The sequence below is a fragment of the Podarcis filfolensis genome (genome assembly GCF_964270895.1).
Source record: "Podarcis filfolensis genome assembly, chromosome: 5".
NCBI classification, from domain to species: Eukaryota; Metazoa; Chordata; class Lepidosauria; order Squamata; family Lacertidae; genus Podarcis; species Podarcis filfolensis.
Window position 1 is genome coordinate 44,315,413 of NC_139608.1, and position 14,702 is coordinate 44,330,114.

The window sequence follows — 14,702 nt, forward strand, 5'->3', positions numbered from 1 at the left end:
GGAAAGTCAAAGCTGAGCAAGCATCTGAATCTGAAATCCCTACCCAGCTCTCCAGCCACTGCACCACATTGGCTATATTTGGCACAGGGCATCATAGGAAGCGGTGTTTACATATTTATATCCCCATCCTTTCATCAGTGAGTTCCAGGAAAAAGTATATGAGTTGCCTGCTCCCACTTTCATCTTCACAACAAGCCTGTGAGGTAGGCTAGGCTGATAGATGGTGATCGATCCAAGGCCACGCAACGACCTTCCCAGCGGAGGGAGGATTTGAACCTGCTTCTTCTCCATCCTAGTCCGACGGAATCTCACCCCATGGTGTCTGCTTCACCCAAGGGTGCCCCTGTGCTCCCCCTTAAGCGCACTGCCTCTTGTTTTACCTCATCCTCATCTTCGCCTTCCTCCATCCCAAAACCCCCGAAGGGGTCCGTGGACCCCCCTCCTAGAGCTGCTGCTGCTGCTTCTTCCTCCACCTCTTCTTCCTCTTCTTCTTCTTCCTCCTCCTCCATCTCTTCGTTGCTGGACTCTGAGCGGCTTCCCGCTTCGAAGCGGGAGTTTTCCCCGGAGCAGCCCGGGGCTTCCAGACCCGCTATCGCTGCTTCATCGTCGACGTCCTCCTGCTCTCCCTCGCCCAGCCCCTCACCGGCCGCCTCCACCTCTTCGCTCATCGCCGCGCCTTTGAGGGAAACAAATGCACGGGCCGCTTCGACCGACAAGGAGCAACCGAGGAAGTGCCTGGGGGGCGGCGAGGGCGAACGCAGTTCACACCCAAAGGAACTATTCCCGTCCTTTCTTTCTTATCTCTATGATTCTTCCCTAAACGTGACTACAGCTTCAAGGCGCGTGCGCAAAGCCCTATTGGCGCGCACGCTTCTAGGGCATCTGCCTCGTTCACATACAACCCCTATGTACTCTGGGAAACTGAGTTTTTTCTCTCTCTCGCAACGGTGAGCCAGTACTCAAGGTGGTTTTTTTACCTGTAAGCCGCCTTGAGTTCCAGTTACGGGAAAAGGCGGGGTACAAATAAATATATAACAACGACATCAATACAGCAGCACTTGGTCTTAAAACTGAATTTTGATTCCTATTGTAATAAAATACATAAAATGGTTTTCTTAAACTTAACGCTGGCTACAGCTTAATAGCAGTTTTGATTAGACAATTGAAATGGGTGCATAGTGAAATCATTCTGATGCCAGTGTTGGTGAAAGGGTCAGTATTTAGTGCTTGTACAACATCATTATTGTTACATATTTGACTTTTTGGTCACTCGCTACGAAAAATCTATGCAATTTACAGAAGGGGATTATATAATATCGCGAGGTTCAGCTAAATAAATTAAAAAATAGCCAACCCGTTGTTTAGAATTGGCTTTTAAGTGTGTGAGGGTGCAGAAGACAGAAATACACCACCATTCGAGTTTCACAGAACTCTCTCAAAGACATCTCAGAATCCTGCTTACTGATGAGTTCACTGACAACTTAAAATGTGGTATACGACACACTTTTCACCTGTTATATAGGGTATATACAACTGGAGAATCGACCCCTCTGTGCAAGCCGCATCCATAACCTCTCATTTCACAAACTTGTAAACGGTCGCAGAATCATCGGGAGCATTATTTGCGCTAGCTAGTTCTCCTTTTATTTTACAGTATTTTATTTGAAATCATTTCCCTCCAGTGGAACAGGAAGTGCCGTAAAGCGCCGCCCTAATTGTCGCTAGCAGCCCTTGGCCTCACGGCTGGAGACCGTGCCCTCACTGTCGCAAAGCCGCGGGCTGCCTGAGTTGGAGGCGAGGCTGTCGGGTTCCATTATGGCGGCTCTGCCGGAGGAGCCGGCCGAAGCAGTCACAGTGAAGCCGGACCCCGACGCGGGAGCGCCGCCGGCGCCACCCCCTCCTCCTCCCGCTCTCCCTCAGTCGCCGGCAGCAGCAGCGGGAGCGACGGCGGCAGCGGGAGTCGCTGCCGCTCCCTCTGCCCCCTCGGCCGCCGCTCCTCTAGCGGAAGGGGGCGAGCCGTTGGCGGCAGGAGCCGACGCGAAGCCGCCGGTGGCGCCCAGCCCTGCGCCGCCCGCTTCGCAGCTGCCCACCGACCGGCAGACGCTGCTGGCTGTGCTGCAGTTCCTGAGGCGCAGCAACCTCCGCGAGTCCGAGGAGATCCTCCGCAGGGAGGCCCGGCTGCTCGCCGACGAGGTCGCGGCGGATCCCGGCTCCTCGGCGCCCGGAGTCCAGGCGTCCCATGGCGGGGAAGGGCAGGAGCCCGGCGGCGGCGCCCCCGGCTCTGGGGATGTGCTGCTCAACTCGGTCACCTTTGGCCAGAGCGGGGCCACCATCTCTCCGGGCGCTGCCGCGGCGCCTCCCGCAGTGGCCTTGGGGCCACCTGGGAAAGGTGAGCGAGGGGGTCGCTCGCAGGAGGGACCTTTCATATTTGCACTGGCTGCTTTGTGACAGCTGAGGTCAAAATCCAGTTTTTAAATTCGCATGCTGTTCTACGTTGTGGTCACCTAGTGCTATTGCACAGGATTCGTTCTGCGAATGGTAATGACTTGACCAATTTATCTGTTTAGGGAAGCTTTTAATGTTTGACAGACTATTGTATTTTAATATTTTGTTGGAAGCCGTTCAGAGGGGCTGGGGAAACCCATCCAGATGGGCAGGGTATAAATAATTTATTATTATTATTATTATTATTATTATTATTATTATTATTATTATATTGGAGTACATATTACTGTGCGGGAGGCAACGGAAGACAGGAGTGCCTGGCATTCTCTGGTCCATGGGGTCATGAAGAGTCGGACACGACTAAACAACAGCAACATATTACTGTATACATTAACTTTTTTTTTGTTAATCGGCTTGCTCTTTTGGGGCACACCTATAAAGCTGTTGTTTATATTTTTATTCTCCCAAGCAATCAAAGTTAAAGTCTACAATAAAACTAGATTTAAAACCACACATAATACAGAAGGAATACAAAGTGTAGGCTACAGCTTCAGTTTCAAAATAACTAGGTGAGAGACTTAGTTATCACCTTTTATAACTACATTTTGGGAAGTAGTATAATAGGAGGAATTGACGCCACTAATAGAATATTCTGTAGAGCAGAACTCCCATCAGCCTTAACTAGCGTGACCAATGGCATGGGATGATAGGAGTTGTAGGTAAGGGGCTATACTGACTGCATAACCTGCTTATGAATGATATTTGATCCCGGATTGTAATAGTACAATTGAGCTTAGGGTATGATTGAATGATGTCAATTTTTCATGTAAACATTTAGTTGAAAAGAAATTTGTTGCAGCATGTTTCTTAGTCATTTTCTCTGTGTCATTACTTATTAAAAGTGATAAAAATAGCACTGTTGCTGTACATGAAAATTTATGCAGCAGTATAAAGGGGAAAGAGGTTATTGTCTCAAGAAGCTTACACAGTTTAGAGCTGAAATAGTTACACAGAGTGCAAACATTGATTTATCCTTTATATGTTAATGCCTTGCAGTTGGAGTCTTTGTGGAAGATCAGCCAGATGTAAGTGCAGTACTGTCTGCCTACAATCAGCAAGGAGACCCAGCGCTTTATGAAGAGTACTACAGTGGACTGAAACACTTCATTGAATGTGCTCTGGACTGTCATCGAGCTGAGTTATCGCAGCTTTTTTATCCTCTCTTTGTACATATGTACTTGGAGCTAGTCTACAATGGGCATGAAAATGAAGCAAAGTCCTTCTTTGAAAAGTAATACCATTTTGTTCATTTAGTCTCCATTTTCATGTCCTCACTATTAGCTAGATAAATCTATAAATTTGTTGGTTGCAGATGTTCACAGTTAAAGTGTGTAAAGTGTGTGTGTAGAGTCTGTAACATTTACACTAAGGCAGGCATCCAGAGGAGGAACAAAATAATCCTGAGATGCTGAAAGATTTTTAAGCCCCTCTCCTGGCAGTTAGGTCTTTCCTGCAAGTGTGGGCTACTGGATGCCTGCAACCACAAAATGTATGCAGTATTTTAGGAAGATATTTATAGATTCCATATAACACGACTTAAGACATTCCCAGTTATTACATAGATTATTGCATTTCAATGACTAATTATTATTCTTATGAGGCAGCTTTTGTTTATGTGTGTGCTAATTTGTTTAATTATGAGGTTGAATGCCAGTTCTAGTGATGTCTGTAAAGTTCTGAAACTTCTAGGCCTGAACCATTTGATAACATTGCTCATTTCAGTGACTTAAGGGAGTTGAACCAATGAAATACTCTGCATTGTCTCCTGTTATGGGCAGCAAATGAATACATACATGGCCTCTTCAGAGGAAATTTACCTGTGCCCAAGGCTGGAAAATCCTAGGTATTTGATACTTGAATTCCTAAACATTTATGTGGTTACTTAGGAATCTGAAATGTTTTTTCCAGCCTTGTGCATTCTGGTTTTATGAGCTAATACAAAAGGTTGCTGCTTGTAAAAGCTAGCTATTTCTCACAGCACCTGTGCTTCTGTGCTTTAGAATTGTGGCTTTCTTCTGGTATAATGAACTATGTAGTAAGGGTTTACTTTGAAAGTCAAGTAGTTTATTAAATTACTGCTATTTCAAGATGTTCTGCTAGACTGACTCCACCAGCAATTGATTGAGAAAGATCTGGGACGTTAAGGGTGACGTAGAATGATGTCCGCTTGCTTGTGCAACAGGACTTAGTTTTTCTTCTCCTCAGCCTCCAGAGCAGATTTTGGAGGGGGGGGGGAGAGAGACAGGCAGAGGTAGACGAGGAAGAAGCACCCACTTGCACTATGCTGGATCTCACCCTTAGATAATGAAAGAAATTACGAGATAAAAGCAGTTATGGGAGTGAAAAATTCAATTGAAATGAATTTTTTAACGTAACTGAACTATTGATAAAATATAATTTTTAGATACATTAAATATAAGATGGTGATAGTACATAGATGTCACGTGTGAATATAGAAAAATAAAAAATGTGTTCTGCTGAAGATCACAGAACTTAAGTTGTTTAGACAGTTGTCCCCCTACACATCTTTTGTGTGATTCTAACCTTTTTCTAGGTTTCATGGAGATCAGGAGTGTTATTATCAAGATGACTTGCGTGTACTATCAAGTTTAACCAAAAAAGAGCACATGAGAGGGAATGAGACAATGCTGGATTTTCGAACAAGCAAGTTTGTGCTGCGAATTTCCCGTGATTCTTATCAGCTATTGAAGAGACACCTTCAGGAAAAACAGAACAATCAGATCTGGAATATTGTTCAGGAACATCTTTACATTGATATCTTTGATGGAATGCCTCGCAGTAAACAACAGATTGATGCTATGGTGGGAAGTTTGGCAGGAGAGGCAAAACGGGAGGCTAATAAAGCAAAGGTATGAGGTTGATAAATACGTAACATCATGAACATTTTGTTAGGGATGTATAGGTTGTCAGTTCTATGAGAGTTCTTGGCTTCTTTAGATCTGCAGTTGGTTAATAGTGTATGCTTCTGGATAAGGAAGAATTAGCTAAGCACTCTTACTTATCATTACTCCTGACTGCAGCTCCTTGTGCTAAACTGGATGTTGTTCTGGATAGATCTCCAATTTTCCAGAGCAGTTAAACTTTATGTGCCCCTTACTTGCCAAAATGGCAAGTATCTCTCTGACCATTGTCTTGGCATTAGGAATGACTTACATATGTTCTGCCTTTGTTCAATATATGATACAGAAAGGCTAAGGAGTTACATTTGTCACTGACATCTGTGACAGATTATTGGTCCAGTTTACATGTCATTTTAAAGCACAGTTAAAACTTAACTGTTGTTCCCACCCCTCACCCCCCAATTACTTGAAAATTGCTGAGAATTTTGGTGGACCACTCTTCGTAGAGATGTATGTCTTAAATGAAAGCTGTTGTGGTCCACAGAGAAACATTCATATTTTTAAAAGTAATTACATTGATCTAATAAAACTTATTATTCTGCTCTACCAGTTCTCTGTTTCTTTAACTTTTCTTTTTTTAATTACATGACTCTTTTCTTCTTTTGACTTATAGGTCTTTTTTGGCTTATTAAAAGAACCAGAAATTGAGTTGCCTTTGGATGATGAAGATGAAGAGGGGGAAAATGAGGAGGGCAAGCCAAAGAAGAAGAAGCCAAAAAAAGACAGCATGGGATCAAAAAGTAAAAAGCAAGATCCAAATGCTCCTCCACAGACTAGGTAATGCTGAAAGTAGAAACGTCTCAGTTCATTTTCCATCTTGCTTTAGTCTGCACCAGTTCAGACTGAAGTGGGCAGCTGACATCGCTGAATAGAAAACTAGATATCACAGAAAAGGTCTCTACCTCAGTCTTTTACCTGACATCTAGCTTTGTGTATGGAAGGTTGGCTTTTTTTCCTTCTGCATGGAGGAACATTCAGTCATGTGAGCCCTCATGCACTCTGATGTGATACAGAGCAAAGGAAAATTTACCATCTAGGAACTAGACTATAGTCAATATTTTGATAAGCATTTTCTCAGTTAATTTGCTTCTTAAAAATGTTTTGGAGGTTCTAGTTCTATTAGGACAGGGGTCAGCAAACTTTTTCAGCAGGGGGCCAGTCCACTGTCCCTCATGCCTTGTGGGGGGTCGGACTATATTTTTTTTTGGGGGGGGGAATGAACAAATTCCTATGCCCCACAAATAACCCAGAGATGCATTTTAAATAAAAGCACACATTCTACTCATGTAAAAACACGCTGATTCCCAGACTGTCCGTGGGCCAGATTTAGAAGGTGATTGGGCCAGATCCAGCCCCTGGGCCTTAGTTTGCCTACCCATGTATTAGGAGATGCATTGCACTGATGTAAAAAGCTTGTATCATTTGAAGGAAAACCTTCCTCTATGAATATGGAGGTGTTCGTAAAAGTAACTTCCCTTATATTGTAAAAGAATTGGTAGAGTTATGATTTTCCTAATTTTGTCATCTTTTAGTTAATACTACCCAAGGAGCTTGTTTCTGGGTTCTTTCCTCCCCAGACATTCAAAAATTGAGTTCTTTTTCGGCCTCTGTTCAGTGTGCAGGTGTGATTTCCTGGCATCAATGAATCTTTTGTTTCGTTTTTGGTTTTAAGTATGTTCTTCTGTATGCAGAATCCCACTTCCTGAGCTAAAGGATTCAGATAAGTTGGACAAAATAATGAATATGAAAGAAGCCACTAAACGTGTACGTCTTGGTCCAGACTGCCTGCCTTCCATTTGTTTCTACACATTCCTTAATGCATACCAGGTCAGTTGTGGGATTGGTAGTGATACCAAAGTATGACATTAGGCAGAGGGCAACTGGAGGTGGCTTTGCCAAAATGGCCTCAACCAAATGGGGGAGGCCTGGTGGGCTTAATTCTCCACTCCTTGTCTATAGTAGTGGCTCCCTAGTTTCAGAACGTTCTCTCCCTGCCCTACCTGCAGATGTTGAGGGTTAAACTTGGCATGCAAAACATATGCTGTATAATCCAGCCCTTCCCAGATACCTGTTCTATCAAATCTTGGCACAGTTTAAAAAATGGATTGTGCCCAGACTTTGCATGAGTGGGATGCTGCTTGCACAGTGCGGGTTTTCATCCTCTCTCCTCTGGAAGGACAGCTGTGGAACTAAGTGTTGTGGGCTGCAATGGGAGATGGAATCATAGGAAACTGGACAGAGACCACTTGCCTAATGCGGAGCCGGAAGGCCACTCGTTGTAGTCAGGATACAACACATAGTTAATACCAAAAGTGTGGAAGTGCCTTGTGCAGGCTGCTTAAATAATAGGGGGCTGCAAATCTTTTACTTTTAATGATGGCTTGTGGTTGCCCCACATGAAGCAAGATTCCTTCCCTTCTCTGCTTTTCACTTATTGAACAAAACATGGGCAGGAAGGCTTTGTCTTACTTCAGGTTGGGAGGCAGAGATGGACAGCAAGGGAGTCTCACTATTTCGAGTGTCTCCAAATCCTGGTGTAAAGTGGAAAATTAACCTCTTCCCCTTCTCTCAAGTCCTCTGCATTTGCCAGAGCACTCAGGAGGGTTGGGTAAATGGTGACTACAAAAAATCAGTGCCAGCCAAAAGTTGGATCCTTTCTTTAAAAACAAAAAACTTCTGCCCAGGTTTAGCAACATTTGCTTTACATTTTTTAAAAAAATGGCTATACAGTATAGTTAATTTTGTAATATGGTAATTCTCACCTCTGTGTTCAAAACTAATGGTAGATGGCCAATTCTCGGGGAACAACACTGTGTGGTAATTACATTCTCAGCCCATATATAAAACTTGGTGATTTTTGCATGAACAGGGCCTTACAGCAGTGGACATTACAGATGACTCTAGCATGATCGTTGGAGGCTTTGCTGACTCCACTGTCAGAGTGTGGTCTGTGACACCCAAAAAGCTACGCAGTGTGAAATCAGCAGCAGGTAATCAGAATGAACTCTTTATACACTAACTGTTCTGATAGAGGATCACATGGAGGAAGGTTGCTCAGTTTAAATCCTTCCATTGGAATAGCAATCCTGAGCTAATGAAATGAAATTATTTTGACTTTAATGCATCACAGCTTTAGCATTCATATTATTTAACTGCTGACAATAGAACCTAGCCAAATAAATACAAATTGCTTTTGCGTATAACTACTGACATCGGGGGAAAAACTACATAAGGATCAATACTCTATTTAGGGAAGATGTTGTGATACTTTGCAAATGAGACAATGTTTTGTGTTATTGTACTTCCTTATTGTAGAGTACTGTGTTTTTGCTAAGGACGATATGCTAATGCAGAGATTTTAAAAATCAAGTGGTTCCAGGAATGGAGCAGAAAATACAATTGAAAGTGTTCAGGCTTGTCAGCCTAGCAAAATGGTTGCCAGTGGTACTCTGGCATACGCACCACAGATTTCAGATTTCAGTGAAGGCCTTTCCCAACCAGATGCCCATCAGATATTTGGGACTGCAGCTTGCTTCAGGCATAGCCAGCACATCTCTGTTGGCTGGAACTGATGGAAGTTATAGACAAACACATTTTGAGGGCATCATGGTCTATATCATTGAAATTGACAGAAAATCATGATTTAGGCCATGGTGGTATTCTGCTACAATCAAAAAGGCATTTGCACTTTGGCAAGCACTACTAGCGATCTACATGAAGATAAACTTTAGGGTTTTTCTTTTCAGATCTCAGTCTCATAGATAAAGAATCAGATGATGTTTTAGAAAGGATCATGGATGAGAGAACAGCAAGTGAGTTGAAGATTTTATATGGTCACAGTGGACCTGTCTATGGTACCAGCTTCAGTCCTGATAGGTAAAACAATAGTTATTTGTGGGGGGATCTCTTAATACAGTATTCTTTAAGCAGAGCATCCACAGTTACAAAAAGTATTTTTCTGGTGACTTTTGTACAATTTGAGTCTACCACCTCAGGATAGATGAATGAGACCTGATCCCATGGACTATGTAATTTATGTTGAGCATCAGAAGGAACGTCATGAGCTAGAAGCCTCAAACTGCTACAGGCGGTGGCCATTTTAGGCATGTCCAGTTGACATGTTATTGCCGACATATGAGTCCTTTTGGACCCGGAAGAGAACGGAACGAGAGGTGTGGCATGCTTATGCACACTCAACCAAAGCATGCAGAGGCCAGGAACGGAACCCCCACATGAAATGTTCCGTCTGTACTAGCATATTTTTAATCTGAAGGTCCCATCCTTCAGCTGAGCTATGTACAATATCAAAAAGCTTAGAGTTGAAACAGTACTGCACATTTGTTGTTTACAAAAGTGCAGTGGGTTAAGCCAATGTTCACTTAATATCTATGAATCTCAAAGCCACCTCTAGCTATAGTCTCTGAAATGTTTTTGTGTATTGGACAATGAAATATATACCTGTCAAAATAATGGTTTTATTTCTTTAAAGCATGATCAAGCTTTCTTAGATGCAGGAGATTTTTCACATATTTTAAACTAGTAAATTATACATGGGGCAATAGATCTTCACATGCACATGAATAGATGAGTGTTCTATATTTCATATTATATCACTGCTTTAAAAATATTGTATGGAAAACATGAATATGAAATAACTTCTAAGAAACAAAGGGGATTGCATTCTGAGGAGCATGTTTCAAAGTGAGCAGCATCCCATGTTGCGTGAGTGGACTTAAGCTCATGTAATTTGGCTTCAGCTACCTTACCTTTCCCTCCAAAACCCCTCCATCATCTCTGGGCAATCCTGTAATTCTCCAGAGCAGTTTGAGGGTGTGTGGAGGGTGGGGGCTATAGGCAATGTTGGATACAACCTAGTAGTTTATAATTTTGAGGTTATATTGTTAAATTTTAATTCTTAAAAACAAATCAGGCCAAGCTGATTTGGTCAGCCAAGCATCAAACAGTGTGATGGATGTAAACATAAGAATTCCTTAGTTCCTGTGTCATCTCAGCTGTGATCTTAATTCTTTTAGCTTCTTAAATGCAAAATGGGGATAATACTCTCCTGAAGTGTATTAAAAGCTTTGATGTCTTGAAATGTGTTATTGAGAGGTTTAACATTGAGTATAGCTTCAAAAATACCTTTTCTGATTTCTTTTTTCTGTCAGGAACTACTTGCTATCATCTTCAGAGGATGGCACTATCAGACTGTGGAGCCTTTTAACCTTTTCTTGTCTAGTTGGATACAAAGGACACAACTACCCTATATGGGATACACAGTTCTCTCCCTATGGATATTACTTTATATCTGGAGGTCATGACAGAGTGGCTCGGTAAGAGTCATCATGAGTTTCCCATCTCAATGTAAATCTGCAGTTCTGTCTTGTCAGTTGGTGATATCTCCTTGTTGCTGTCTGCTATATTTTAGGGCAAGGGTACGGAACATCTAACCAAAAGGCCAATCTTGGCCTGCAAGGTCCTTTCCCCCAAACAACACCCACTTGTACCTCAACAGATATCACTGGGTGATGTCAGCTGATGAAGGGGGGGAGCAGGGTTCAATCCTGGAAGGATCTATTTTGCCACTGTGTTCCTTGTGGAGAACATGCTGGTGAAGTAGACTCCTTCAGCCAGCAGGACTGAACTCTCTGCTTATCAGCTGGTGAATGGAGAGTTCAGTCCATATAGTTGTTGCTTTGCCAGTATGTTCCCAGTGGAATGGCACTGGTGAAGGAGACCACTCCCCCTGCCTCAGATTAACTTTGATAGGTGAATCCACCTATCAGTCACCTGACATTAGATGATTGATAGGTGGATGGCCCCACCCACCTGCCAAAGTTAACTTATTTTGTATATGGTATACGACCCTTATATAAGACGACCCCTACTTTTTTCAACCCAAAATTAAGACATCAGGTTTTCGGGAGGACAAAACGCAAAAAAACACACCCCATTGCAGGTCTGGCCTGCTGTGTCAAAAAGGTACCTCATCCCTGTTCTAGGATATATCCTCTAAGAAACTTGACTAAAATTAGTACTAATCGCCATTTAGATTTTTTTATACTAGAGGGAGAATTAAATTTGCCCCCCACCCCCCGTCTCTCGACTCCTCAGCTTAGTTTCGAGGTACTTGTGAAGCACACATTCCCTTGCCGTCAGGACATCAGCAGTCTTATTATGTATTTCCTGTTTCACATTTTTGAAATGTCCTTTGTACTGGTTTAAGCTTATGGGCAACGGATCACTACCAGCCTTTGCGGATCTTTGCTGGCCATCTTGCTGATGTCACATCGACGCGTTTTCACCCAAACTCCAACTACGTTGCTACGGGCTCAGCAGATAGGACTGTGCGGCTGTGGGATGTCCTGAATGGGAATTGTGTCAGAATTTTCACAGGACATAAGGTAAATTAATGTGAGATTAACACTGAAATACATTAGTTGCGCAAAAATGGTAACAGAAGATGGCTGAAACCTTTGCACACAGTACTAGAAATTAGTTAAAAATTGACCTGTTGCTCAAAGTTTCCTTTTGAATAGATACTGTTTCTCCATAGGACCACAACCTATCTTTTAACTTCCCACTGGGAAATAAGAGGTCACCTCAGAAGAGGTGGTGCAGAGTGCTCTGAAATGACATTATTTATTTGAAGGCTAAGTAAAACAAGGCATACTGTTGACGGTTTTGTTTTTGGATTTTATATATAGGATTTTCTGTAGCTTTGAATTGTTATCATTTCTAGTGTAATTGACCTTGAGGCTTCTTGTAGAAGGTGATGCATAAGTGTCGTTGTTAATAGGCTTATTTTTGTTCCAGGGACCAGTTCATTCATTGGCATTTTCTCCTAACGGAAGATTCTTGGCAACTGGGGCAACAGATGGAAGAGTGCTTTTGTGGGATATTGGGCATGGTTTGATGGTTGGAGAATTAAAAGGACACACAGACACAATCTACACACTCAGATTCAGTAGAGATGGAGAGGTCTTAGCATCAGGTATTGAAGTCAATTTTCTATATTTAGTGGAACAATACTATCATCTGGAATCATAGACTTGTCTCTATTTTGACAGCTCAGTCTTCCATTTAGTGAGCAATTGTTAATGCATATTCATTTAATACCTTAATTTGTTAGCATTGTCTATTAACTAGAAAAACTGAACCTAAAGGACAAGATGGTGCCACACCCAACTTTCCATGTATAGCAACAGACATGCCTGGCAAATGGTGAGGGGAGGTATCTTGTACTGCACCTGTGGGAAGCCAGATAGCTTGGGGGCTGCAGGAGAGGCCACATGGCGCACAACTTTGTCCATAAACACACTGCTTCTACACTGCACCCCCCCCCAGCATCCACCACCTGAGGCTAATAGGCCACCCCGAACTTCCTTTTATGCAATTATGTACCTTTTGAAGCAAAGCTACTATTTATGTATTTACCAAAGTGGGCATGCTAAATTCGGGCAGGCTTTGCAGAATACTTTAAATATTTTCCCCCTCAGAATTTGGCTTTTTTTTTAACCTATTATGAACAAGGTGTGGGTCTTTTTGAAAAAGTAAATGGGTTTAGAAGTTTTGCCTTCCTGCTTATTCATGCTCCCCCACTGTAATTTTATTAGCATCAGCCCCCAATCTATCCAGTGAAGCGATTTCAAACTATATAATACAAATATAACTGAATTATAATTCCATTTTTTTACTATTACGAGGGTTTCAGCTTGTATCTTTTAAACTATAAATTGTGAGAGTGGGACCTGCATTTTCTGTCCTGTTACCAGAATTTTAGAAACATTGGGTCATATTCTACAGAGTCCATGCATGAGTGAAATGGGTTCCGACTCATGCATTAGGACTTCCTCTCCTCCCTGCAAGCAGGTTGAAGGATCTTTGAAAAGGCTTTATCTTTGAACGGCTATTAACTACTACAGAGTACTTAGCAGTGAATGTAAGAAGTGATTAGTAGTTTTGTAGATCCTCAGCTTGACGAATGGGTTGTGGTGTATAGCGGAAGTTTTTTCTTTATATTCAGAATTAAATGTTATGTCCTGTTAAATTAGAAGAGTTGTTTTCATTTTTCCTAGGTTCAATGGATAACACGGTAAAGCTATGGGATGCTGTGAAAGCCTTTGAGGACTTAGAAACAGATGATTTTACCACAGCCACTGGACATATAAACCTGCCTGAAAGCTCTCAAGACTTGCTGTTGGGTACATACATGTCCAAATCGACTCCTGTCACACATCTTCATTTTACCCGCAGAAATTTGCTTCTTGCTGCTGGGGCATACAGTCCTCAGTGAACCACCAAACTATAAGACTTGATTGTACAAGTCTCATGTATATCTTAGAATAACTTGAATTAATGAAGACCACAATGTACATATTATACAAATGAACTGAACTTGTCTGCCAGAACAAATGGTGCAAACTGATGATGATTCAAGCCACACCTTCAGAAACTGCTATTTTAAACCCCACCCCAACCCCAGTGTTAGTGCTGAGACATTGACATCATAAAAATAGGGGAAGAAACATATAATGTGGTATGGCTTTTTAAAAGAAGTAAACAGTATGTGGGAATACCTTGCTTAACCTTGTCCACAAATTGACAACAGGCACTACAAAACTGTAGTGCCAGTTGCATAAAGCAAAGTTGTTTGAACAACAATTTAAAAGCACTTAGTTTGGCATTAACACAGGTTTAATCAGTACCCAAAATTTTCTTTCGGAGTAAGGCTTGTTCATATAAGTTCTTCAAGAGTGGAATTTGTCTCTATGGAGCTGTTACTTCTTTATAAAGCTGTGAAGAGGCCTAAGTAGTTATCTGACTTATGTGAGTAACCTAGTTTCTTCAAAGCTAAAAAGCACAAATTGAACAAGATTGAACATTTCTAAAACTTAAATTACCAGTAAGCGGCATTTTAGGAAACGCAAACAATACTTGAAACCTTTAAAACTGAATTTTCGCGTTCCTAACTATTTTGGATACAAAAAGTATACCAACCATCCCCCCACAATAATCTTGATTCACCCCCCTTAAGTATTTGCCGGGGGGGGGAATACTTTTTGAGCCCTTTCTATAATGACAAAAATTGTGAAAAATTGTGCCACAGCTATACACAATTTGTTGAAAACTAGTATGGATCCATTAGTTTAAAAACATACTGCCATGGTTTTGCATTATGTACAGTTTTATACTTTTGATATTTTATAATAAAATCTATTTTGTGCCTGTCTTTCAGTTTCATTTGCTCACAAGGGCCTTGTTTTTACCTGTCTG

The 14,702-nt window shown here is 41.9% G+C and overlaps 2 protein-coding genes across 3 annotated transcripts in view; one reads left to right on the plus strand and one right to left on the minus strand.

The window, feature by feature from the left end:
* PCGF6 (polycomb group ring finger 6) overlaps window positions 1-852 on the minus strand; it is a 28,563-nt gene extending 27,711 nt beyond the window's left edge. The window contains exon 1 of one of the 2 annotated variants that reach the window (XM_083616462.1): window positions 381-852. In XM_083616462.1, coding sequence (XP_083472588.1) covers window positions 381-668 — 288 coding nt within the window. In that variant the 5' untranslated portion in view covers window positions 669-852. The remainder of the gene's footprint in view (window positions 1-380) is intronic. The other variant, XM_083616463.1, reaches the window with a different exon arrangement.
* Window positions 853-1,762: 910 nt separating this feature from the next.
* On the plus strand, window positions 1,763-14,658 carry TAF5 (TATA-box binding protein associated factor 5). The gene is made up of 11 exons (XM_083615070.1): window positions 1,763-2,389; window positions 3,502-3,736; window positions 5,060-5,375; window positions 6,040-6,203; window positions 7,118-7,253; window positions 8,296-8,416; window positions 9,173-9,302; window positions 10,595-10,759; window positions 11,653-11,830; window positions 12,243-12,420; window positions 13,505-14,658. The coding sequence occupies exons 1-11, from the start codon at window positions 1,816-1,818 to the stop codon at window positions 13,720-13,722; spliced, it is 2,415 nt and encodes an 804-aa protein (XP_083471196.1). The 5' UTR covers window positions 1,763-1,815; the 3' UTR covers window positions 13,723-14,658.
* Window positions 14,659-14,702: the final 44 nt, after the last annotated feature.

Coding starts and splice junctions, on each gene's coding strand:
- TAF5 (XM_083615070.1), top strand. CDS start 1,816: ATGGCGGCTCTGCCGGAGGAGCCGGCCGAAGCAGTCACAGTGAAGCCG. Junction 6,204..7,117: donor AATGCTCCTCCACAGACTAG/GTAATGCTGAAA, acceptor TTCTGTATGCAG/AATCCCACTTCCTGAGCTAA. Junction 12,421..13,504: donor TGGAGAGGTCTTAGCATCAG/GTATTGAAGTCA, acceptor CATTTTTCCTAG/GTTCAATGGATAACACGGTA.